This window comes from Oncorhynchus mykiss, chromosome 28 (genome assembly GCF_013265735.2).
Source record: "Oncorhynchus mykiss isolate Arlee chromosome 28, USDA_OmykA_1.1, whole genome shotgun sequence".
NCBI classification, from domain to species: Eukaryota; Metazoa; Chordata; class Actinopteri; order Salmoniformes; family Salmonidae; genus Oncorhynchus; species Oncorhynchus mykiss.
Genome location: NC_048592.1, coordinates 205,959 through 232,775, shown reverse-complemented (window position 1 = coordinate 232,775; position 26,817 = coordinate 205,959). Strand labels below are relative to the sequence as shown.

At 42.4% G+C, this 26,817-nt stretch overlaps 1 protein-coding gene across 3 annotated transcripts in view; it reads left to right on the top strand.

Annotated features, from left to right (window-relative positions):
* The first annotated feature begins 3,183 nt into the window (after positions 1-3,183).
* LOC110508302 (actin filament-associated protein 1-like 2) overlaps positions 3,184-26,817 on the top strand; it is a 47,811-nt gene continuing 24,177 nt past the window's right edge. The window contains exons 1-3 of one of the 3 annotated variants that reach the window (XR_005040271.1): positions 3,184-3,375; positions 10,743-10,871; positions 26,609-26,692. Coding sequence is in view for 2 of the 3 variants with exons in the window: in XM_036966897.1 (XP_036822792.1) it covers positions 3,360-3,375; positions 10,743-10,871; positions 26,609-26,692 (229 nt within the window). In the remaining variant the exon portion in view is untranslated. Of the gene's footprint in view, positions 3,376-6,797; positions 6,881-10,742; positions 10,872-26,608; positions 26,693-26,817 lie in introns of those variants that run through there. The other 2 variants (XM_036966897.1, XM_036966898.1) reach the window with 2 other exon arrangements.

Sequence of the window (26,817 nt, the reverse complement as noted above, 5' to 3'; positions counted from 1 at the left end):
CATGGATCCCACTCCCATACTCCCAGCTTCTTGCTTGGTGGTGCTGGTAGTGTGGGAGTTGGACGCGGACATTAAATAGGCGTCACGTACAGAGCCCTCTCCCCCTCAATGTCCAGCTGGGCGTCTGTTGTCCGCGACCGACTGATCTATTGGGCCCACACGTCACCCTCCTCTGGTCATCCTGGGATAGGTCGGACGGTGCGCTGTCTTGATGGGAGGTACTGGTGGCCCACTTTAGCTAAGGATGTGAGGATTTATGTTTCCTCCTGCTCAGTGTGCGCCCAGTGCAAGGCTCCTAGACACCTGCCCAGAGGTAAGTTACAACCCTTACTCGTTCCACAACGGCCCCGTCGGTGGATTTTTTAACTGATCTTCCACCTTCACAGGGTAACACCCCGATCCTGGTCGTTGTGGATAGTTTTTCTAAGTCCTGTCGTCTCCTCCCTTTGCCCGGTCTCCCCATGGCCTTACAAACTGCGGAGGCCCTGTTTACACACATTTTCCGGCATTATGGGGTGCCTGAGGATATAGTGTCTGATCGGGGTCCCCAGTTCACATCAAGGGTCTGGAAGGCGTTCATGGAACGTCTGGGGGTCTCGGTCAGCCTTACCTCAGGTTTTCACCCCGAGAGTTATGGGCAGGTGGAGAGGGTTAACCAGGATGTGGGTAGGTTTCTGCGATCTTATTGCCAGGACCGGCCGGAGGAGTGGGCTAAGTTCATGCCCTGGGCAGAGATGGCCCAGAACTCGCTACGCCACTCCTCCACTAACCTTTCTCCCTTTCAATGTGTATTAGGGTATCAGCCGGTTCTGGTGGACAATTGGTTCCGGTGCGCGGAGGAAACCTGGGAGGCTGTCCACGTCCACCTTCAGCGCGCCATACTGCGGCAGAAAGTTTGGCGCAGACCGTCACCGCAGAGAGGCCCCGGTGTTCGCACCAGGGGACAGGGCCTGACTCTCAACCCGAAACCTGACCATCCGCCTGCCCTGCCGGAAGCTGGGTCCACGGTTTGTGGGGCCGTTTAAAGTCCTGAGGAGAGTGAACGAGGCATGTTATAGGTTACAGCTACCCTACTGATTAACCCCTCGTTCCATGTGTCTCTCCTCATGCCGGTGGTGGCTGGCCCGCTCCAGGTGGCTGAAGTGCGGGATGTTACTCCGTTCGATCCATCTAAGATTCGAGACGTCGGGCGAGGGGCCTTCAGTACCTTGTGGACTGGGAGGGGTACGGTCGGGAGGAGAGATACTGGGTTCCGGTGGAGGACAGAACCCAGTTTTTTTTTCATTTTCCATTGGTTTCGTCTTGTCTTCCTACACACCTTGTTTCAATCCCATTCATTACCTGTTGTGCATTTAACCCTCTGTTTCCCCTCATGTCTTTGTCAGAGATTGCTTGTTATTCAGAGTTGTTTTGTAATGGTGCGCGACGTGTCCTCGTACCCACTTTGTTTATTGTTACATTTAGTGTTTGAAGTATGTTTCATTTATTGGTATTAAATAACACCATGATTCTCCTGTGCCTGACTTCCCTGCCACCTATACACACGACTCAGACATACATACACCACTGTTCAAAAGTTTGGGGTCACTAAGAAATGTTCTTGTTTTTGAAAGAAAAGCACATATTTTGTTAATTAAAATAACATCAAATTGATCAGAAATACAGTGTAGACATTGTTAATGTTGTAAATGACTATTGTAGCTAGGAACGGCTAATTTTTAATGGAATATCTACATGGGCAAACAGCCGATTATCAGCAACCATCACTCCTGTGTTTCAATGGCACATTGTGTTAGCTAATCCAAGTTTATCCTTTTAAAAGGCTAATTGATCATTAAAAAAACCTTTTACAATTATGTTAGCACAGCTGAAAACTGTTCTGATGATTAAAGAAGCAATAAAACTGGCCTTCTTTAGACTAGTTGAGTATCTGGAGCATCAGCATTTTGCTGGTTCGATTACAGGCCAAAAATTGGCAGAAACAAAGCATTTTCTTTTGAAACTCATCAGTCTATTCTTGTTCTGATAAATGAAGGCTATTCCATGCGAGAAATTGCCAAGAAGATCTCGTACAACGCTGTTTATTACTGCCTTCACAGAACAGCGCAAACTGGCTCTAACCAGAATAGAAAGAGGAGTGGGAGGCCCCGGTTTATCTCACTCGGGATCCCCTTAATGGTAGTGGCCAGATGGAAGCCACTCCTCAGGAAAAGGCACATGACAACCCTCTTGGAGTTTGCCAAAAAGCACCTAAAGAACTCTCAGACCAACTGAAACAATATTCTCTGGTCTGAGGAAACCAAGATTGAACTCTTTGGCCTGAATGCTAAGTGTCACATCTAGAGGAAAACTGGCACCATCCCTACGGTGAAGCATGGTGGTGGCAGCATCACACTGTGGTGATATTTTTTCAGAGGCATAAACTGAGACACTAGTAAGGGTCAATGGATAGATGAAAAAAGGGTCAATAAATAAATACAATTAAGACACCATAGCAACAAGTACACTTCCTCAAAATAGTCAGAATTAATCTAAGAGAACTCAAGAAATCAGTAATACATTCTGAAGTCGCTCAATTTTACATCTTACTAAGATGTTTGGTGTAGTATTTCTCAAATGAAAAACTCCATGAAAACTAGTCATCTGTAATTAAATAACAACAAACACTTAATTGAGGAAGCCCTATTGTTGACCAATCACCGATGTGTACACCTTGGCTACCAAACTTCGACAAGTCTCAAGAAAAAATGTTGTGTGGATAGTCTGGATAGTCCATCTGTAGATGCTCTACAAATGGTCATGCCAATAACAAACTATCTGCTGATAAGCGACTGCTTGTTGAGGTTAAGTTAGGGTTTGGGTTAGGTTTAGAATAAGGGTTAGGGTAATGGTTAGGGTAGGGTTAGTAAATAGTTGAAATGTTAATGATACTGTGTAGATAGTATGTAGAGCATCTATAGATGGACTATCCAAATAAAGTATTACTAAATATTTTTGTTTGAGGAAAATGCATCTTCTATATTTGTGTAGGCTATATCTATAGAGCAAAAGTTTTTCTGTCTGGTCTTTACTTACTACCACACACCACAAACACCACTTCCCCACCAGTGGCCCCCGTCCCTAGGGGTCGCTTTATGTTTATTTTTGAAATTGTGCAAAGGGGAGTGAGTTTTCTTATGGTCCGTACTGGACAACGAGTTGAGTTGAATGTTGACTAGACTACTCTCACCACCTCAACCTACAGAACCTCAAGCTGAGATTGTTGTCATCAGAGAGAAGAACTGCAGCTCATATTGGACAACTATATAACATTAGGAAAATAAATAAACTTCTCAGTGACGCTTTGAGCATTGCTAGGGATGGACAAACAAAAAGGTAAGCTGAAGGAACATCAGTGGGATAGCAAGGCAAGACTACTTTCAAGCAAAATAATGTTTCAGCAATATCTAGACATGGTCATTTGCTGCTCCGATTTTTTTGTAAGATCACTAGGCTCCAAGCCTAGTCTCACGTCATAATTAATTTTATGTGACTTAAACTTTCTAGTAAATTCTCTACAAGTTTTATCCATTTTTACTAACATCTAGCCTGCCTTACATGATGTTTAGGCTTTAAATAAATGTATAATATTTTGTGTTAATTAATCAATTAGGCTAACTAATTGGGATATAATGTATTAGCCTATTATGTATTATTGACATATCACTTATATCAGATATTAGATAAATGTTGAAATATTTTCCAGGTTGTGCATTTTCGGTTGTGCGCGAACGGTACAACTGCAAAGCTACAAAATGTTGCAAATAGTAATGTGATAGAGCTCCTTTCTTCTTGTTCAACATCAGTGCGCAGCACTGGGCCTGTTTTACTAGGCCATCAGTTAATAATCTATCAGTCCATCAATCTATCTATTTTGTCTTCTATCAATTTAGTGCCACTTTACTCACTGGCTAATGCAGGAAGTTTTATTGACACCATGGAAGTAAAAAAGAAAGACCTCCTGCAAGTTCCCCTGAATCGATGTGTTTTTTCCGTGAGGCTTTATGACTTTGTGGCTTTTATCATGCAATGTAGCCTATTTAATAGCGGAAGAAAATCAGTAGGAAATAATACCCTCCTCTTTTTTCCCACCACTATGAAATCTACAGAGATTTTAAGGTTAAAGTCTGTCCCATTTCACTTCTCAGCGAGTTCCTGAGAAGTATTAAAGCAATTTGTTTTAATAGTCCTTTTCTTTAGCTTCCAATGCTCCAAAACGTGATTGGAAATAAAATGACACCATGGATAATATTACATACCGACCAGGCACATGGCCTGCCTCTCTTTCACCACTCACCCAATGCTATTAGAGCAGATTTTTCTTCCACACTTTCCTTCTTCCATCTCATTGCTGCCATTATCTGGTCACCACTGGATAAAAAGGAAAACAAGCCTCTCCACGACTGACAGACTGACTGACTGACTGACTGACTTACTTGGTCACCACTGGATAAAAAGGAAAACAAGCCTCTCCACAACAGACTTTCCTTCAAGAGCACACACAACCCCAACACAGAGGAGAGCCATTTACATACTAGGCACAACAGATCAGGAACTCTTGTCACCAGTTAAGTCTTTTGATAGCTTTACATCAACAACATGTTCAGTACCCTACCATAGCTTTAGCCACTTCCTTCACATTTTGGAGTGGGTGTCTCAGGCATTTTTGAAATGTGGAAAATGCTACTGGTTTAAGCAAATTTAGTTTTGCTAATAAATAGTTGAAAAGCTCCCTCTTGAAAAACTTTACTTCTGTATAATGAGTCCACTGATTTAGCACATCTGATTTAACATACAGTGCCTGGCGAAAGTATTCGGCCCCCTTGAACTTTGCGACCTTTTGCCACATTTCAGGCTTCAAACATAAAGATATAAAACTGTATTTTTTTGAGAAGAATCAACAAGAAGTGGGACACAATCATGAAGTGGAACGACATTTATTGGATATTTCAAACTTTTTTAACAAATCAAAAACTGAAAAATTGGGCGTGCAAAATTATTCAGCCCCTTTACTTTCAGTGCAGCAAACTCTCTCCAGAAGTTCAGTGAGGATCTCTGAATGATCCAATGTTGACCTAAATGACTAATGATGATAAATACAATCCACCTGTGTGTAATCAAGTCTCCGTATAAATGCACCTGCACTGTGATAGTCTCAGAGGTCCGTTAAAAGCGCAGAGAGCATCATGAAGAACAAGGAACACACCAGGCAGGTCCGAGATACTGTTGTGAAGAAGTTTAAAGCCGGATTTGGATACAAAAAGATTTCCCAAGCTTTAAACATCCCAAGGAGCACTGTGCAAGCGATAATATTGAAATGGAAGGAGTATCAGACCACTGCAAATCTACCAAGACCTGGCCGTCCCTCTAAACTTTCAGCTCATACAAGGAGAATACTGATCAGAGATGCAGCCAAGAGGCCCATGATCACTCTGGATGAACTGCAGAGATCTACAGCTGAGGTGGGAGACTCTGTCCATAGGACAACAATCAGTCGTATATTGCACAAATCTGGCCTTTATGGAAGAGTGGCAAGAAGAAAGCCATTTCTTAAAGATATCCATAAAAAGTGTTGTTTAAAGTTTGCCACAAGCCACCTGGGAGACACACCAAACATGTGGAAGAAGGTGCTCTGGTCAGATGAAACCAAAATTGAACTTTTTGGCAACAATGCAAAACGTTATGTTTGGCGTAAAAGCAACACAGCTGAACACACCATCCCCACTGTCAAACATGGTGGTGGCAGCATCATGGTTTGGGCCTGCTTTTCTTCAGCAGGGACAGGGAAGATGGTTAAAATTGATGGGAAGATGGATGGAGCCAAATACAGGACCATTCTGGAAGAAAACCTGATGGAGTCTGCAAAAGACCTGAGACTGGGACGGAGATTTGTCTTCCAACAAGACAATGATCCAAAACATAAAGCAAAATCTACAATGGAATGGTTCAAAAATAAACATATCCAGGTGTTAGAATGGCCAAGTCAAAGTCCAGACCTGAATCCAATCGAGAATCTGTGGAAAGAACTGAAAACTGCTGTTCACAAATGCTCTCCATCCAACCGCACTGAGCTCGAGCTGTTTTGCAAGGAGGAATGGGAAGAAATATCAGTCTCTCAATGTGCAAAACTGATAGAGACATAACCCAAGCGACTTACAGCTGTAATCGCAGCAAAAGGTGGCGCTACAAAGTATTAACTGAAGGGGGCTGAATAACTTTGCACGCCCAATTTTTCAGTTTTTGATTTGTTGAAAAAGTTTGAAATATCCAATAAATGTCGTTCCACTTCATGATTGTGTCCCACTTGTTGTTGATTCTTCACAAAAAAATACAGTTTTATATCTTTATGTTTGAAGCCTGAAATGTGGCAAAAGGTCGCAAAGTTCAAGGGGGCCGAATACTTTCGCAAGGCACTGTATCTGTCAATGGTCTCTCTGTTTGGTTAGAAACTAATGGTCACCTACTTTGAACATTCTTTGTTTGCCATCACAGCTTAACATTGCCATCAGTTTAACAGACAGTATTTGTTTAGTGACTAGGCTTTAGCGCTTTCTTGTCAAATCTGTCGAGTCTGAAGGTTGCTATGTGCAGTTCAAACAAGTGAGGTAACAATAGAAGTCCTTTATCTCAAAGGGTTAGTAGTAATACCACATTGAAGGGTCAATTTGTCTCCTTTTAATTAAAGACTATTACTATATTATGCAGGTATATTCTTTCAATAACAATGTTTTTTGACTAAAGGGCTGCTGGCAAAGTTGGGAGACATGAAGTGAAGCATCATTGTAAATAATTTATTCCTAAAAGAAGACAAGCACATAGAAGAGGTGAAGAGAGTGAGCGAGTGAGTAAACAGGGGGGAAATGCTGATTGCCCTGCATGTCTTTGGTCTCTATGTAATTCCCACTATGTTTCTCTGTGTACCTGACTGGAGTGATGAATTAATAAAAAACAACTGAGCTCGTGAGTGAGAGGGCTTCATTCAAGACAAGTCCTCAATGCCGCCCAGGCACTAAAGAGTTATTTTCATGGCGCCATTTAGAGACCATTGAGGACATCACATGTTTTATGTGGTCAATGTTGCAGTGGCATTACAGAGTAGAAAGGCCCCGAGTCCCTCCCATCATTTTCTCTTTTTGGTAACAAGTAGAGATAATGGGACTACTGCAGGCTGCAGAACTGGGCCCTCACTGTGGGGCTAGAACAGTAGCACTGATCTATTCCCTTTTACGCTCTTCTACACATAAAAAAAGTAATCATCACACATACATGATTATCGCATATTCACATAGCTCTTATATTGACATCTTATTGAGTCTATTTGTGTTTGGCCACATACGGTATGCCTATACTATGAGGGTCAGTTTCCCCAGTCACAGAATAAGCCTAGTCCTTGACTAAAAAGCATTTTCAATGTAGTCTACTGTCTGTACTGAAAGGTATTTTGTTGAATGTCATAAGAGGTTAATTGGTTAAGCTTTGCTTCTCTATTTGGAATCTTGAATCTGCACTAACCTCATTAAGGGAGTCATTCCTTCTCTAGTAAAGGATGTTTAGCAAATTAGGAGGGAACATGAAATTCAGTGGAATGCCAAAACAACTCTTCAAATCAAACCACTTTCTGTGTAGACACATTCACAAGCTTTGACCTTGACGTAACAGAAGCGAGGATATGAGAAAAAAAATTCTCTGTTCATATGGATTTTGGTTTTCCAGGATCCATATTCATAAAACAGAGAGCTGATCTAGGACCACTTTTTCCTTTTTGATTGATCATAATAAATAAGATTATATGGACAGGAAAGACCTGATCCTAGATCAGCACTGCTACTCTGAGGCTTTATGAATACGGCCCTGGCTTTCAGAAGGTTTAGAAGGTTCTAGTCCTTGTTGACGTCCAGGGGTGTAGAACACTTGGAACCAAAAAAAAGCATACGGCCGAAATGGGCAGGGACTAACCAACAAAAAAGGCTAGTTTTAATTTACCAGGCAACTACTTTTTTCTAGTTACAACTTACGTCAGCTATGTTGCACTACGGATCCCTTGGGAAATGCAACTACCAATCCAGCCAATTATGGAATTTATAAATAAATTATCTGGGCTCCCGAAAAGACTGATCTGAACAAAAAATTTAAATGCAGCATGTAGTGTTGGTCCCATGTTTCATGAGCTGAAATAAAAGATTACAGAAATTTTACATAAGCACAAAAACTGTGTTTATCTCTAATTTTGTCCACAAATTTGTTTGCATCCCAGTTAGTGAGCATTTCTCATTTTCCAAGATAATCCATCCACTTGAAAGGTGTGACATATCAAGAAGCCGATTAAACAGCATGATCATTACACAGGTGCACTTTGTGCTGGGGACAATAAAAGACCAGTCTAAAATGTGCAGTTTTGTCACACAACGCAATACCACAGATGTGTATTACCAGTCGTGAAATCCAATGATTTTTTTTCAATTGACTGATTTCCTTATATGTGATACGTTTCAGGAAACTAGGGTCACCATTTCACAGAAGAGCCTTTTGAACATAAACTTTTTTAAATAAATTTTTTTGAGGGGCAGAAATGTTTTCTCGAACATGTGAATTTCATGTGCCTTCATAACAAACGTGTATGCCATCTGTAAATACGAATAAAATCGTTAAATTACGATCAACAGAAAAAGCCAGCAACCTTCCCTCTAGCCATGATTGGCTGAGAAAATGAGTGGGCTGGAGATGAGTTTGGATTGGTCTGCCATATAGCACACTTCTGTCTATTTGAGCTGGTCACTATGTCTAGTAATCATGTCTAATGCAGCTTTTTTTGAAAGGATATCGAAAGGTGTCGTGGAGTAAAACGGCATAAGTGTTTCTCTCCACTTTCTGGAGGACCGAGTTTTGAAATCAGTGGAATTTGAGTATGATAGCTTTTTTGTATTTTTTATTTAACTAGGCAAGTCAGTTAAGAACAAATTCTTATTGACAATGACGGCCTACCCCAGCCAACACTGGGCCAATTGTGTGTCACCCTAGAACCAGAGACTGCAGTGACACATATTGCAATGAGATGCAGTGCCTTAGACCGCTGCCCCACTCGGGAGCCCTAATTATGGACTAGGATGGACGTGTCTCCGAATTACATCTTCAAACTAAGGGAAACCATGGCATCCGTCCATGATGTATACGGGTATTACACATTTCTAATTTTGACAGAAAGTGGTTTCATTTCAAGTTAAAGTGTACTGCTGGCTCACTAGCTAACGTTATGTGTATGATCTTATTATTCGTATCTCAGAGCCATTTACTTGGCTAGTTGTAGCTTATTGTTGCCATCAGCACAGTTACATTCACCAACACTCTTGATAACATGAAAACAGCCTAACCAGCTCTGCTTTGGCAAGTAAAATGGTGGGGTGTTTTCTCAATTCTAACTGTAAGTAGCTAACGGTAGCTACAGAAGTTTTGTACTTCACACTGTTCCATACAATTGACCTTATTTTAGCGGCCAGGTCAACTGTAATATGAATACAATTATAAAGCACTTTCTCCCATTTCCAGCAAAATCAATGATGAGACCTGCATGCTGCTTGTCTCTGCATGATTTAAGAAGGTAATGAAGAAGGCTCCGTTGGGTCTTTTTAAAAATTGAGTGTGGGGAAGCGAAACCTACTGCGTGATAGTGAAAGGGAGAGATATGCTGTGTGGGGAAACGGCTTTTTTCACCCGACCTGTCCAACTTATTGCCTCTAAAATGTAAATAAAACACTACAGTGTTTATATAATGTGTCATTCCATACCTATTTGACGGTGTGTGTCGAATTTGAATTAGGTTTTTAGGGTGGCGCTAAAGTTATCTTCAGAAGTAAACAGCGGCTGTCACGGCTTTTGAGAGGCATGATGGCTTGCGGTGATGACGCAAAAAATGAATGCATTCAATTGTACAATTGACTATAGGTATCCCCCTTACCCTGTCCCTATCCCTTTCTTATTTTTAATTTGTGAGAGAAGTGCTAAACCTGGTGGAGAGAATCTGAATGACACATAATGAGTTGCATGACGTTACCTCATGACACGTCACAATTTAACGTACAGCGTCAGAGATAACATAACAGCCTAACCAGCTCTGCGTGGGCAAGTAATGTTCAGTGAGCTGTTCTCTCATTTGTGTCCGGATGTAGCTAGCAAGTTAGCTTGGGTGCTTAACTGATGTTAGTACGGAATGCTCGGATCAACCCATAAAGAGATGGGTGGGGATATAGCTTAAGAGGGTGTGAAAGATCCTGAATGGGTGTAGACAAAGAAGGGCTCTCCAGTAGTAGTACCAAAACATTCAAAGGCCATTTTATCAAAAGTAAGTTTCCAAGTTAATCAGCTTTCAAATCATAATTACTTTCCCATTGTTCCTCAACTGTAGTGTGTGATATAACATTTTCTAGCTTTGAGTCTCTACTTTTATCCAATGTAAAAAACATAATTTAAAATGTTGCTACATAAGACCGATTTGAGCCAGGCAGTCACATATGAACTGCAACTCAGCAGAATCTTTGAAATTGTTGCATGTTTTGTATTTTTATTCAGTATATATAAACAACTTTTGGGAAGCTCATATTCTGAGCTAGCCATTAAAAAATAAGTCCATAGATCTACTTGAATCTAAAAAAAAATATGCTTGTTGTTGCAAAATGCTTACTAATGAGTAATGAATGTTGTGTCAACAGTGCTGAACCGGCTGATTACAGCCATGCATTCATTCCTGGTGGTGCTGGACAGTGAGAACCTCAGCTATATCGCTCAAGCCCAGAAGATGTCCATCTCAGAACTGCTGTCAAAGCTGAAAAACACCCCTGGTAGGTCACTGTTGTTACTTACTTACTTCGGCACATTTCCCAATGAAGAGGATTGGCCATCAAAAATGCCTGTAATGATGTACGCAGAGATTCGGGAAGCAAGTTCAGGGAGTAAATAGATTTAAAAAATAAATTAACAAAACAGGAACACAAACAGCGCACCGACATGAAACAGCAACAATGACGACTGGGGAAGAATCCAAAGGGAGTGACATATAAAGGGTAGGTAAATCAGAGAAGTGATGGAGTCCAGGTGAGTGTCATTATGCGCGTAACGCTGGTGACAGGTGTGCGCCCTAACGAGCAGCGTGATGACCTAGAGGCTGAGAGCACACGTGACAATGCCTCTCCAGCAAACTTGGCAAAAGATGTGGAATTGCAGGAAATTAGCTTTAAAACAAACATTTTCTCTCAGGCTCATGGCAAAATGTGTAGAATAGCAGGATATTTGCATTAATACTGCAAAATGTTATATCATCCTCATAGCAAAATGTGAAGAATAGCATGAGAAGAGCTACAGGGGGAAATAGGATTTCCCCCCCCCCCCCCCCCCCCCCCCATTCTCATTTGGTCAGAGAGCTGTTTATCTGGTTTAGATTGTGTTGGCTGTAATAATTGTTTGGGCTGCTCCATCGAGTTTAACAAGATGAAAATGGTGCTGCCACTGGAGCTGACATGGGACCCCTGGCAACCTGAAACGAACACACCAAAACAGTACTCCGTCGTTGTCTGTGTTTCTGTCATTGGAACAAAAACATTCAAAAACACAAGTGTCAGTCTTTGTCCATGGTAGGTTCACACTCTATATATATATGTATATAGTATGTGGACACTTGCTCATTGAACATCTCATTCCAAAATCATGGGTTTAATATGGAGTTGGTACCCCCTTTGCTGCTATAACAGCCTCCACTCTTCTGGGAAGGCTTTCCACTAGATGTTGAAACATTGCTGTGAGGACTTGCTTCCATTCAGCCACAAGAGCGTTAGTGAATTCTGGCCCTTTTTTTTAAAGCTTTTTTTTGTACATTTAAACACAATCTACTTGTAGTGAAGCCGTTCAACATTTAAATGACACCCATGCAGAGCGACACACAGAAGCAACCAGGGTGAATGCCCTGCTAAAGGGCACTTCGACAAATCTCCCACAAGGTCAAAAATGGAGACCCGAACCAATGACTTATCCGTCACTGGCCCAAGCTCCCAACTGCCAGGCCACTAGCCCTCCAAGACCACGTTTCCCTCAGAGCTGCTGCTCAATCATCCAAATTAGTTCATTTTTTTACCTTTATCTTTGACCGTCATTCTATCCCCCGCCCAGCAACTCCACTCCCTCTTGTCTCCATTTCCACATCCCCACCCTCAGTTTATCTCAGCCCATCCCATCTACTGTATCTCTGCTGGCCACATTCTTCGGGTTTCTTCGCCCCATATATCTTTCAACTATGCTGTGATGTTTAACAAACATTTTGAATCTATCTAATCGAATAGAATCCACAGATTGCGAGTTGAATATAAATAATTTTACTAAGAGTATTAGTAATTGACTTACCAGGTCTCTCTAGATCGCTGAACAATGCTATTTCTAGGGTAAATTTTAGATTAATGTTATGCTTTTTCAGCCATTCCTGAACCTGAGACCAGAAACATACTACCTGAGGGCAATACCAAAACAATTGGTCTATTGATTCTGTATGCTCACAACAAAATGTGCAGAGCTGTGTCATGACTCTCCTGACAGTGGATCAAAAGACCCATCAGCTAGGCAAATGTTTGAAGAGATTGCCAGACCTCCTCTCTCCAACAGAAGAGGAGCAGGGGGCTGTTCCTGTCTTGACACCTTAACACTGGGTCATAAATCTCTTTCTTGCCCTGCAGTATTGGGAAAGGAATCCCTTTGTCTACTTAAGACCTTTGCAGCCAAAAACTCTAACGGCCAAAGAATGAAGGTTGGAACAATATTCATGAGATAGGAATATTAAGAATGGTCCATGGGGATCTAAAGAATAATGATGTCATATTTATTATTTTGTGATGTCATTAACCTGTTGCGACTCTAGGGGCAGTATTTTCATTTTTGGATAAAAAATGTTCCCGTTTTAAACGGGATATTTTGTCACGACAAGATGCTCGACTATGCATATAATTGTATAATTGACAGCTTTGGATAGAAAACACTCTGACGTTTCCAAAACTACAAAGATATTGTCTGTGAGTGCAACAGAACTGATGTTACAGGCGAAACCCAGATAAAAATCCAATCAGGAAGTGCCGCATTTTTTTAAAGCGCTTCATGCCAATGACTCCTTATATGGCTGTGAATGGGCTACGAATGAATTTACGCTTTCTACGCATTCCCCAATGTGTCTACAGCATTGTGACGTCTTTTTACGCATTTATGTTGAAGAATAGCCGTAAGGGACCACATTGAGCAAGTGGTCACATGATCGCTCCCGCAGAAAATCTTGCGTAGAGTACTGAGGTAGACATTATTCCAATCGCTTCTAATGAGAAACCAATTGTCCCGACGGATATATTATCGAATAGATATGTGAAAAACACCTTGAGGATTGATTCTAAACAACGTTTGCCATGTTTCTGTCGATATTATGGAGCTAATTTGGAAAAAAAGTTTGGCGTTGTAGTGACCGCATTTTCCGGTCCATTTTTCAGCCAAACGTGAAGAACAAACGGGAGCTATTTCGCCAACAAAAATAATATTTTTGGAAAAAAGGAACATTTGCTATCTAACTGGGAGTCTCCTGAGTGAAAACATCTGAAGTTCTTCAAAGGTAAATTATTTAATTGGATTGCTTTTCTTATTTTCGTGAAAATGTTGCCTGCTGCTAGCAGAGACTAGCATAGCATTATGCCATGATAAACTTACACAAATGCTTGTCTAGCGTTGGCTGTAAAGCATATTTAGAAAATCTGAGATGACAGTGTGATTAACAAAAGGCTAAGCTGTGTCTCAATATATTTCATTTGTGATTTTCATGAATAGGAAGATTTTCTAGGAAGATTTATGTCCACTGCGTTATGCTAATTCGTTTGAGGCTATGATTACGCTCCCGGATCCGGGTTTGAGAGTCACAAGAAGATGGTATATCCAAGTAACCGTAACTCTGAAAGTGTAAGCAGCCTATGTATCAAGTTTACATCTAAATGTTGTATAAAATGTATAATTAAATATGAAAATACTTTGGTGAAGATGGCAATGTGATTTTAGCCTTCTAAATTAGATAATTGCTTTTCATATAAGTGTGCCCAGTTAGTTAGTAACCATGTCCAGGTGAGCACAGACATTGTGTTGCCCAGAGTGCTTAAAAGGACTCGGTAACAAAATTTACATTACACCAGCTTGACGGAAAAATTCTACAGACCAGCCGACGTGCATAGCATGAGCTAAACGTTACAAATGGATAAAACTACCAGACCTGAAAGGTGGCTACAAAGCTGAAAATGGTGAGACCTGTACATTGCCAGGTTACTGCTGGCGTGTAAAGTGGTTGGGAGCAGAACCCTGAATAATGAATCATTGAGACCACTACGAGACCAAAAGACTTGAGACCGTGGTCCACACGTTGAAATTGTTAGAAACTCTGAAGCTCTCAACCTCTACACGAGAAGATAACCTTACCTAGGAGACCCGAAACATTCACAGTCTGCAGCTGTGCATGTAAAAGTGGTCCTAGAATTTGACCAAAGACATGAGGGGAAAGAAAGATCCCTCTTAGACAACCATTGGTGATGTATCTATTCCAACAACCAACCCACTAACAAAGAAGTACATTGTGACCTATGGTGGACAACCAGAGCCTTACATCGAGCCACTACCCATAGATGGATCCATCGAGTTCAACAGACATAGACGACGATCAAGGACAGCTACGCGTTAGCAAGATGGCGTCGCTAGAGAGGGTCGCCTCGCTTCTAGTCCTTAGGAAACTATGCAGTATTTTGTTTATGTATTATTTCTTACACTGTTAGCCCAGAAAATCTGAAATGTTATTACACACAGCCGGGAAGAACTATTAGATATCAGAGCGATGTCAAATTACGCACTACGACCAGAAATAAGACTTTCCCAAAGCGGATCCTTTCTTCGAACTACCCGAGGCACTCAAACTGTTTCCAGAGGCTGACCCAAAACAACGTCGCCACAGGAGAGGTAGACCGAGCCGCCCTCTGGTCAGACTTCGGAGGCGCGCACACCATCTACAGCTTCAGAGTATTTTACTCGCTAATGTCCAGTCTCTAGATAACAAGGTAGAGACAATAAGGCTAAGGTTTCTTTCCAGAGAGGCATCCGGGATTGTAACATACTCTGTTTCACGGAAACATGGCTCTCTGAGGACATGCTGTCAGAGTCGATACCGCCACCGGGATTCTTTATGCGTCTTGCCAACAGGAATAAACATCTCTCAGGGAAGAATAAAGGCGGGGGTGTTTGTTTCATGATTAATGACTCATGGTGCAATTGTAACCACATACAGGAACTCAAGTCCTTTTGTTCACCGGACCTGGAATTCCTTCCAATCAAATGCCGTCCATATTATCTGCAAGAGAATTTTCGTCAGTTATTCTCACTGCTGTGTATATATATCCCACACCAAGCCAAAACCAAGAGAGGTCTCAAGGAACTCCACTGGACTTTATGTTAACTGGAAACCATATATCTGGAGGCGGCATTTATTGTAGATGGGGATTTTAACAAAGAAAATCTGAGAACAAGGCTACCTCAATTCTATCAGCATATCGATTGTAGTACGCGGGCTGGCAGAACTCTAGAGCACTGCTACTCTAACTTCCACGATGTATACAAGGCCGTCCCCTGTCCTCCATTCGGCAAATCGGACCACGACTCCATTTTGCTTCTCTTCTCCTATAGGCAGAAACTCAAACAGGAGGTACCTGTGACTAGGACCATTCAACTCTGGTCTGACCAATTGGAATCAACGCTGGATTGTTTTGATCACGCAGACTGGGGCATGTTCCGGGTAGCCTCAGAGGAAAATATAGATTTATATGATAATTCAGTTAGTGAGTTTATAAGTACAGTGCCTTGCGAAAGTATTCGGCCCCCTTGAACTTTGCGACCTTTTGCCACATTTCAGGCTTCAAACATAAAGACATAAAACTGTATTTTTTTGTGAAGAATCAACAACAAGTGGGACACAATCATGAAGTGGAACGACATTTATTGGATATTTCAAGCTTTTTTAACAAATCAAAAACTGAAAAATTGGGATCTCTGAATGATCCAATGTTGACCTAAATGAATAATGATGATAAATACACTCCACCAGTGTGTAATCAACTCTCCGTACAAATGCACCTGCACTGTGATAGTCTCAGAGGTCCGTTAAAAGCGCAGAGAGCATCATGAAGAACAAGGAACACACCAGGCAGGTCCGAGATACTGTTGTGAAGAAGTTTAAAGACGGATTTGGATACAAAAAGATTTCCCAAGCTTTAAACATCCCAAGGAGCACTGTGCAAGCGATAATATTGAAATGGAAGGAGTATCAGACCAAAATCAAATCAAATCAAATCAAATCAAATTTTATTTGTCACATACACATGGTTAGCAGATGTTAATGCGAGTGTAGCGAAATGCTTTTTCGCTACACTGCAAATCTACCAAGACCTGGCCGTCCCTCTAAACTTTCAGCTCAAACAAGGAGAAGACTGATCAGAGATGAAGCCAAGAGGCCCATGATCACTCTGGATGAACTGCAGAGATCTACAGCTGAGGTGGGAGACTCTGTCCATAGGACAACAATCAGTCGTATAGTGCACAAATCTGGCCTTTATGGAAGAGTGGCAAGAAGAAAGCCATTTCTTAAAGATATCCATAAAAAGTGTCGTTTAAAGTTTGCCACAAGCCACCTGGGAGACACACCAAACATGTGGAAGAAGGTGCTCTGGTCAGATGAAACCAAAATTGAACTTTTTGGCAACAATGCAAAACGTTATGTTTGCCGTAAAAGCAACACAGCTGAACACACCATCCCCACTGTCAAACATGGTGGTGGCAGCATCATGGTTTGGGCCTGCTTTTCTTCAGTAAGGACAGGGAAGATGGTTAAAATTGATGGGAAGATGGATGGAGCCAAATACAGGACCATTCTGGAAGAAAACCTGATGGAGTCTGCAAAAGACCTGAGACTGGGACGGAGATTTGTCTTCCAACAAGACAATGATCCAAAACATAAAGCAAAATCTACAATGGAATGGTTCAAAAATAAACATATCCAGGTGTTAGAATGGCCAAGTCAAAGTCCAGACCTGAATCCAATCGAGAATCTGTGGAAAGAACTGAAAACTGCAGTTCACAAATGCTCTCCATCCAACCTCACTGAGCTCGAGCTGTTTTGCAAGGAGGAATGGGAAAAAATGTCAGTCTCTCGATGTGCAAAACTGATAGAGACATACCCCAAGCGACTTACAGCTGTAATCGCAGCAAAAGGTGGCGCTACAAAGTATTAACTTAAGGGGGCTGAATAATTTTGCACGCCCCAGTTTTTGATTTGTTAAAAAAGTTTGAAATATCCAATAAATGTCGTTCCACTTCATGATTGTGTCCCACTTGTTGTTGATTCTTCACAAAAAAATACAGTTTTATATCTTTATGTTTGAAGCCTGAAATGTGGCAAAAGGTCGCAAAGTTCAAGGGGGCCGAATACTTTCGCAAGGCACTGTAAGTGCATAGGAGATGTTGTTCCCACTGTAACTATTAAAACCTACCCTAACCAGAAAAAGTGGATAGATGGCGGCATTTGTGCAAAACTGATAGCGCACTGCATCTAACCACGGAAACATAACCGGGAATATGGCTGAATACAAACAGTGTAGTTATTCCCTCCGCACTGCAATCGAACAAGCGAAATGTCAGCATAAGTAGAGTTGCAATTCAACCGCTCAGACATGTGAGAGAATAAGAGGAATGTGAGAATAAGAGGAATGTGGAAGGGTCTACAGGCAATCATGGACTACAAAAAGAAAACCAGCCACGTCATGGACACCACGTCTTTCTTCCAGACAAACTAAACAACTTCTTTGTCCACTTTGAGGATAATACACTGCCAACGATGCAGACTGCTACCAAGGACTATGCCCCCCCCCGCTCCTTCTCCATGGTCGAAGTGAATAAGGCATGTAAACGTGTTAACCTTCGCAAGGCTGCCGGCCCAGACTGCATCCCTAGCCACATCCTCAGAGCATGCGCAGACCAGTTGGCTGGTGTGTTTATGAAAATATTCAATCTCTAACAATCCCAGTTTGCTGTGCCCACATGCTTCAAGATGGCCACCATTGTTCCTGTACCCAAGAAGGCAAAGGTAACTGAACTGAATGACTATCACCCCATAGCACTCATGTCTGTCATCATGAACTGCTTTTAGAGACTAGTCAAGGATCATATCACCTCCACCTTACCTGTCACCCTAGACCCACTACAATTTTCATACCGCCCCAATAGGTCCACAGATTATGCAATCGCCATCACATTGCCCTATCCGATCTGGACAAGAGGAAAACAAGAGGAATGTAAGAATGCTGTTCATTGACTACAGTTCAGCATTCAACACCATAGTACCCTCCAAGCTCATCATTAAGTTTGAGGCCCTGGGTCTCAACCCTGCCTTGTGTGATTGAGTCCTGGACTTCCTGAAGGGCTGCCCCGAGATGTTGAAGGTAGGAAACAACATCTCCACTTCACTGATACTCAACACTTGGGGCCACACAAGAGTACGTGCTCAGTCCCCTCCTGTACTCCCTGTTCACCCATGACTGCATGGCCATGCACGCCTTGAATTCGATCATCAAGTTTGCAGATGACACAACAGTGGTAGTGTTACGTTCTGACCATCGTTCGTGTGTGTTTTCCTTGTTTTAGTGTTGGTCAGGACGTGAGCTGGGTGGGCATTCTATGTTGTGTGTCTGGTTTGTCTATTTCTATGTCTAGCCTGATATGGTTCTCAATCAGAGGCAGGTGTTAGTCATTGTCTCTGATTGGGAACCATATTTAGGTAGCCTGGGTTTCACTGTGTGTTTGTGGGTGATTGTTCCTGTCTCTGTGTTTGCACCAGGTAGGACTGTTTAGGTTTTCACATTTCATTGTTTTGTAGTTTATTCATGTATAGTTTTCCTTCATTAAAAAACCATGAATAACAACCACGCTGCATTTTGGTCCGACTCTACTTCGCCTAAAGAAAACCGTTACAGAATCACCCACCACAACAGAACCAAGCGGCGTGGTGAAAGGCAGCAGGAGCAGCTTAAAGAGGAATGGACATGGGAGAACGTTTTGGACGGCAAGGGTTGTTACACTTGGGAGGAGATACTGGCTGGAAGAGATCGCCTCCCATGGGAACAGGTGGAGGCACTTAGGAGAGCAGAGGCAGCCGGAGAGAGGAGCCGGCGATACGAGGGAACACGGTTGGCAAGGAAGCCCGGGAGTCAGCCCCAAAAATGTATTGGGGGGGGGGGCTCACAGGGAGTATGGCTACGCCAGGTAGGAGACCTGCGCAAACTCCCTGTGCTTACCGGGGGGCTAGAGAGACCGGGCAGGCACCGTGTTATGCTGTGGTGCGCACGGTGTCTCCAGTGCGGGTGCATAGCCCGGTGCGGTACATTCCAGCTCCGCGTATCGGCCGGGCTAGAGTGAGCATCGAGCCAAGTGCCATGAAGCCGGCTCTATGCATCTGGTCTCCAGTGCGTCTCCTTGGGCCGGCTTACATGGCACCAGCCTTGCGCTCGGTGTCTCCGGTTCGCCTGCATAGCCCAGTGCGGGCTATTCCACCTCGCCGCACTGGCAGGGCGACCGAGAGCATTCAACCAGGTAAGGTTGTGCAGGCTCGGTGCTCAAGAGCTCCAGTGCGCCGGCACGATCCGGTCTATCCAGTACCACCTCCACGCACCAGCCCTCCGGTGGCAGCTCCCCGCACCAGGCTTCCTGTGCGTGTTCTTGGCCCAGTACCACCAGTGCCAGCCCGCGCATCAGGCCTACAGTGCGCCTCGCCTGTCCAGCGCTGCCAGAGCCTTCCTCCTCTCCAGCGCTGCCGGAGTCTCCCGCCTATCTAGCGCTGCCAGAGCCTTCCTCCTCTACAGCTCTGCCAGAGTTTCCCGCCTGTTCAGCGCAGTCAGAGCCTTCCTCCTCTCCAGCGCTGTCGGAGTCTCCTGCCTGTTTAGCGCTGCCAGAGCCTTCCGCCTCTACAGCACTGCCGGAGTCTCCCGCCTGTTCAGAACTGCCAGTCTGCATAGAACTGCCAGTCTGCAAGGAGCTGCCAGTCTGCCTCTCAGTGCTGAGCTTCCTCTCAGTGCTGAGCTTCCTCTCAGTGCTGAGCTTCCTCTCAGTCCCGAGCTACCCCTCAGTCCCAAGCTACCCCTCAGTCCCGAGCTACCCCTCAGTCCCGAGCTACCTCAGTCCCGAGCTGCCCCTCAGTCCAGTGGGGCCCTTGGTGAGGACTACTAGGCCAAGGTCGGCGGCGAGGGTCGCCTATCTAGGGACGCTAAGGAGGTGGACTAAGACAATTATGGAGTGGGGTCCACGTCCAGCGCCAGAGCCGCCACCGCGGACAGATGCCCACCCACACCCTCCCCTATAGGTTTAGGTTGTGCGTTCGGAGTCCGCACCTTGGAGGGGGGGTACTCTCACGTTCTGACCATCGTTCGTGTGTGTTTTCCTTGTTTTAGTGTTGGTCAGGACGTGAGCTGGGTGGGCATTCTATGTTGTGTGTCTGGTTTGTCTATTTCTATGTCTGGCCTGATATGGTTCTCAATCAGAGGCAGGTGTTAGTCATTGTCTCTGATTGGGAACCATATTTAGGTAGCCTGGGTTTCACTGTGTGTTTGTGGGTGATTGTTCCTGTCTCTGTGTTTGCACCAGATAGGACTGTTTAGGTTTTCATATTTCATTGTTTTGTAGTTTATTCATGTATAGTTTTCCTTCATTAAAAAAACATGAATAACAACCACGCTGCATTTTGGTCCGACTCTACTTCGCCTAAAGAAAACCGTTACAGGTAGGCTTGATCACCAACGACGAGACAGTCTATAGGGAGAAGGTGAGGGCACTCTGAGTGTGGTGTCAGGAAAACAACCTCTCGCTCAATATCAATAAAACAAAGGAGATGATCGTGGACTTCAAGAAACAGCAGAGGGAGCACAGCCCTATCCACATCGATGGGACAGCAGTGGAGAAGGTGGAAAGTTTCAAGTTCCTCGGCGTACACATCACGGACAAACTGAAATGGTCACAGACGGTGTGGTGAAGAAGGTGCAACATCGCTTCTTCAACTTCAGGTGACTTGTCACCTAAAACCCTCACAAACTTCTATAAATGCACAATTGAGAGCATCCTGTTGGGCTGTATCACAGCCTGGTATGGCAACTGCACCGCCCACGAATGCAGGGATCTCCAGAGGGTGGTGTGGTCTGCACAATGCATCACAGAGGGCAAACTACCGGCCCTCCAGGACACATACAGCACCTGATGTCACAGGAAGACCAAAAAGATCATCAAGGACAACAATCACCCGAGACACTGCCTGTTCACCCCGCAACCGTCCAGAAGGCGAGGTCAGTACAGGTGCATCAAAGCTGGGACCTAGAGACTGAAAAATAGCTCCTATCGCAAGGCCATCAGACTGTTAAACAGCCATCACTAAGACAGAGGCTGCTTCCTACATATAGACTTGAAATCATTGGCCACTCTAACAAATGGATCACTAGTCACTTTATTAATGCCACTTTAATAATGATGTTTACATATCTTGCAATACTCATCCCAGATGTATATACCGTATTTGTGTGCATTAGGTAGTTGTTGTGGAATTGTTAGATTACTTGTTAAATATTTCTGCACATTAATATCTGCTAACCATGTGCATGTGACCAATACAGTTTGATTTGATAAATATATATTGCATTTCTAACCCGAATGAGCAGTGGTTAGGGTGCTGCGTATCAATATTTCCATGAGCGTAGCTTCCAAATATATGTACAATAAGTTGACTTTCTTTGTCTCTCCCTCTCTTTATCTTTCCCCACCCTCTTCCCATTGTGTAACAAGACGTCACATCATGTCAGACCACTAGGGACTTTTATCTCATGTAAGTGTGTTTATGTATTATGTGTTATTATTTAGTTAGTTAGTAAATAAAGATTTAAGCAAATTTGTGTATTGCTTATTCATCAATAAGGTTAGGGTTCTTGCAGATATCAAGAGGTCTACGACGTTCAGATTGAGATTGTCTATATATTTTCTCAGAGTTAGTTCTGAAATGGTAACTCGTTAAACAACTTTTTCTATGGTGCCCCAAATTCCTAATTAGTTGATTGGATAATTAGATAACAATAAACATAGTTTGTTTGATTGGATAAATAACAGTCATCAGATTAATGATAATCATGTCATGACATTTGCGATGATTGTATGTCCGAAATATTCAACATTTTGTTGGTGGCAAGAATTCTGTACAATAATTATAGTTGAAAAGCACAAAGTCTTGAATCTTCCGTCGTTTTATATATCAACTCATACAACCATGTACCATGAAATCGGTACATCAACAAGCTCTCACAACTATTTTGCAATCTGTATGGCACACCTGTCAACATCCTGGTCCTCAAATGAAGCGTTCCTATTTATGATATTTTTATTCCTCCACCAGTTTTGATCCTTATATTGGGCAGACAGACCTCCTCCTGCTGCCACCTGCCTCCTCCATTTTTGGGGTAATGCTGTAATCAATTGGTTGTAATATTGGATTGAGCAGACTTTCCCATAGAATTCTGAAGACTTTACTCTACCAATTCCAATTTAAAATATAATTTAAAAACAAAATACCATTTTGAAACATATTTTCCATAAAAACAGGTATTTTATCAAGCAGCACATTTGTGTTCAGCCACAATATTTGTCAAATTTCGTAATATTTGTTCTATCTTTTCAGAGGAATGAAATTGAAATTGTAACCAGCTCTGCTCAGCTCCGCTCGTTTGAAAAGATGTAGAAACTTTGAAAAAGGTTTCATTTTCAATTAATCAAAAATGAGACATGGCAATCTGCACGAAGGCATAAAAAGTAAAAGTTTTAACAATGAGGTTCAAGTTTTAACATTTAAGGTTCAAGTAAAACTTTTGTATAAGTGAAGCTTTAAGACAGAGGTTTAATGCTTTTATATTTAATAATCTCAACCCACCCAGTTCATATTGATTATATAGATAGGTGTCACGCCCTGATCTGTTTCACCTATCTTTGTGAATGTCTCCACCCCCCTGCAGGTGTCGCCCATCTTCCCCATTATCCCCTGTGTATTTATACCTGTGTTCTCTGGTTATCTGTTGCCAGTTTCTCTTGTTTGTCAAGTCAACCAACGGTTTTGTCTCAGCTCCTGCTTTTCCCTAGTCACTCTTTTCTCGCCCTCCTGGTTTTGACCCTTGCCTGTCCAGTCTCTGAGCTCGCCTGCCTAACCACTCTGCCTGCCCCTGAGCCTGCCTGCAGTTCTGTTACTTTGTCACACTACTCTGGATTATCAACCCCTGCCTGCCTTGACCTGCCGTTTGCCTGTCCCTGTTGCTGTAATTAAACATTGTTACTTCAACACAGTCTGTATCTGGGTCTTACCTTCAAACCTGATAGATATGCATTCTTTATCGTGGTTTAGCCTCCCAGATAAAGTGGAAAAAAGTTCTCATATCTTGTCTATTTTTACTAGTTTTCTATTGAAATCCTTTGTGGAGAGCTCATTTACAGTACCAGACAAAAGTTTGGACACACCTACTCATTCAAGGGTTTTTCATTATTTTTACTATTTTCTACATTGTAAAATAATAGCGAAGATATAAAAACTATGAGATAGCACATTTGGAATCATGCAGTAACTAAAAAAATGTGAAACAGATCAAAATATATTTTAGATTTTAGATTCTTCAAAGTAGCCATGATGATGGCAACTTTGCACACTCTTGGCATTCTCTCAACCAGCTTCACCTGGAATGCTTTTCCAACAGTCTTGAAGGAGTTCCTACATATGCTGAGCACTTGTTGGCTGCTTTCCTTCACTCTGCAGTCCAACTCATCCAAAACCATCTCAATTGGGACTATGTCGGGTGATTGTGGAGGGCAGCTCATATGATGCAGCACTCTCCTACTTGGTCAAATAGCCCTTACACAGCCTGGAAGAGTGTTAGGTCATTGTCCTGTTGAAAAACAAATGATAGTCCTGCTAAGCGCAAACCAGAGGGGATGGCGTATCGCTGCAGAATGCATTGGTAGCCATGCTGGTTAAGTCTGCCTTGACTAGCAAAGCACCCCACACCATCACACCTCCTCCTCCATGCTTCACGGTGGGAACCACACATGCAGATATCATCTGTTCACCTAATCAGGGTCTCACAAAGACACGGTGGTTGGAACCAAAAATCTCAAACTTGGACTCATCAGAACAAAGGACAGATCTACCGGTTTTGTCTCGATCGTCGTAAGGAACGGACCAAAATGCAGCGTGGTATGTGTTCATGATGATTTTTTAATTAAAGAAAGCACTGAACACTGAATACAAACTATACAAAACAATAAACGAATAACGACCGTGAAGCTATAATGAGAACTGTGCTGACACAAGCAACTAACATGGACAATCACCCACAAACAAACAGTGAAACCCAGGCTACCTAAGTATGATTCTCAATCAGAGACAACTAATGACACCTGTCTCTGATTGAGAACCATACTTGGCCGAAACATAGAAATCCCAAAATCATAGAAAAACAAACGTAGTCTGCCCACCCCAACCTCACGCCCTGACCATACTAAATAACGACAAAACAAAGGAAATAAAGGTCAGAACGTGACTGGTTTAATGTCCATTGCTCATGTTTCTTGGGCCAAGCAAGTCTCTTCTTATTATTGGTGTCCTTTAGTAGTGGTTTCTTTGCAGAAATTCGACCATGAAGGCCTGATTCACTCCTCTGAACAGTTGATGTTGAGATGTGTCTGTTACTTGAACTCTGTGAAGCATTTATTTGGGCTGCAATTTCTGAGGGTGGTAACTATAATGAACTTTCCTCTGCAGCAGAGGTAACTCTGGTTCTTCCTTTCCTGTGGCGGTACTCGTGAGAGCCAGTTTCATCATAGTGCTTGATGGTTTATGCGACTGCACTTGAAGAAACTTTCAAAGTTCTTGAAATGTTTCATATTTACTGACCTTCCTGTCTTAAAGTAATTATTGACTGTCATTTCTCTTTGCTTATTTGAGCTGTTCTTGCCATAATAATATGGACTTGGTCCATACCACCCCTACCTTGTCACAACACAACTGATTGGCTCAAACACATTAAGAAGGAAATAAATTACACAAATTAACTTTTAAGAAGGCACACCTGTTAATTTAAATGCATTCCAGGTGACTACCTCATGAAGCTGGTTGAGAGATTGCCAAGAGTGTGCAAAGCTGTCACCAAGGCAAAGGGTGGATATTTGAAGAATCTCAAATATAAAATATATTTTGATTTGTTTTACACTTTTTTGGTTCCTACATGATTCCATATGTGTTATTTCATAGTTTTGATTTCTTCACTACTATGTTACAATGTAGAAAATAGTAGAAATTAACAAAACCCCTTGAATGAGTAGGTGTTCGAAAACTTTAGACTGGTAGTGTATATATAGTCTTCTTAATAATAATAAATACATACGCATGTCGGCATCACTATAACACAACTCAGTCTTCATCGTTTGTGTATACTTAATATTTGCCTTGGAACAGTCTAAGCCGGGGCTGGGGGAGGGTACTACTAAGCTATATGGAATTGTTTTAAGAAGGTCATACCAAGGATCATTTAGCTACTTAATTTTGAATTGTCGAAGTTTCTTAAAAATATATTTAAACAAATGACTGCTATTAGCCCATTCAAACAAATGGAATAACAGACACAAGTCTTGTGAGACCTGTTGGCATCCTAGAGCAAATAAACCAATATGTATGTGTTTGTGATAGTCTCACCTTTACATAGAGGGGTGTATTGTGTGTTTTGTGCATAGAGTGTAGCCCAAACTGTTAGGATGCTACAAACATAAGTTGGCAGATTGGCTAGACCGACTTAAGACAAGTCCCAAGACAATTGTGGGATCTTAGAGAAAGAACACCATCGTGTTTGTGAGAGTTTCATCTTCCATAAAGGGTTGATGTCCCTTAATAGTTTGTAGGCCAAACAGTTCGGATGCTACAGACGATTTTGTGACAAGACCGATTTTCGGAATGTCTCATGGTCTGACCAACACCTTTCTGACAAACACCTCTCTGTCACCTTTCACCGCCTATGTGGAAGTGTCACATAGGCGGATGTGTTGGATTGAGACGCATCCAAAGCAAAAAACTGAGCAAATTTTATGGAGATTTCTTTTATTATTCTCATTATATTTCCACGGGTGCAGGGATATCGACCATAGGGGCTTAATGATGGTGACATCTTATCCTTCCACCTATCCTTCTACTTTATATTGTGTTTTCAAAATACCCTTCAAAAGAGGCATAATAAGTCATGTCAAACTGTGCAGAATTGCAGGAAATGAAATTTAAATCTATCAAAACAATTCCAGAGGGAAGACCCCGGGCCCCCCGTCTACATACATAAAAGAGCAAAATTGTGATGTGGTTATACAGGTGTTTGAACAGAGATAGGGAATTCATTGAGACATTTTGTTTGTCTGTGTTCTTGTGTTCCAGTTGAGGATGCTGAGTACATGTTCATGAGCTGTCCATCAGGGGCCCCAAACAATGATCTCAGGGAAACCCAGCTGTCAGGCACAGGTACATGACTGCATTTCTCTCATCAGTATCATGTACATTTGATTTTGTCACTAATGTATTGAGGTGGAGGTTATACAGGTGTTTTTTCCTGTAACCTCTGACATTTAACCTGTAACCTAGCTGTG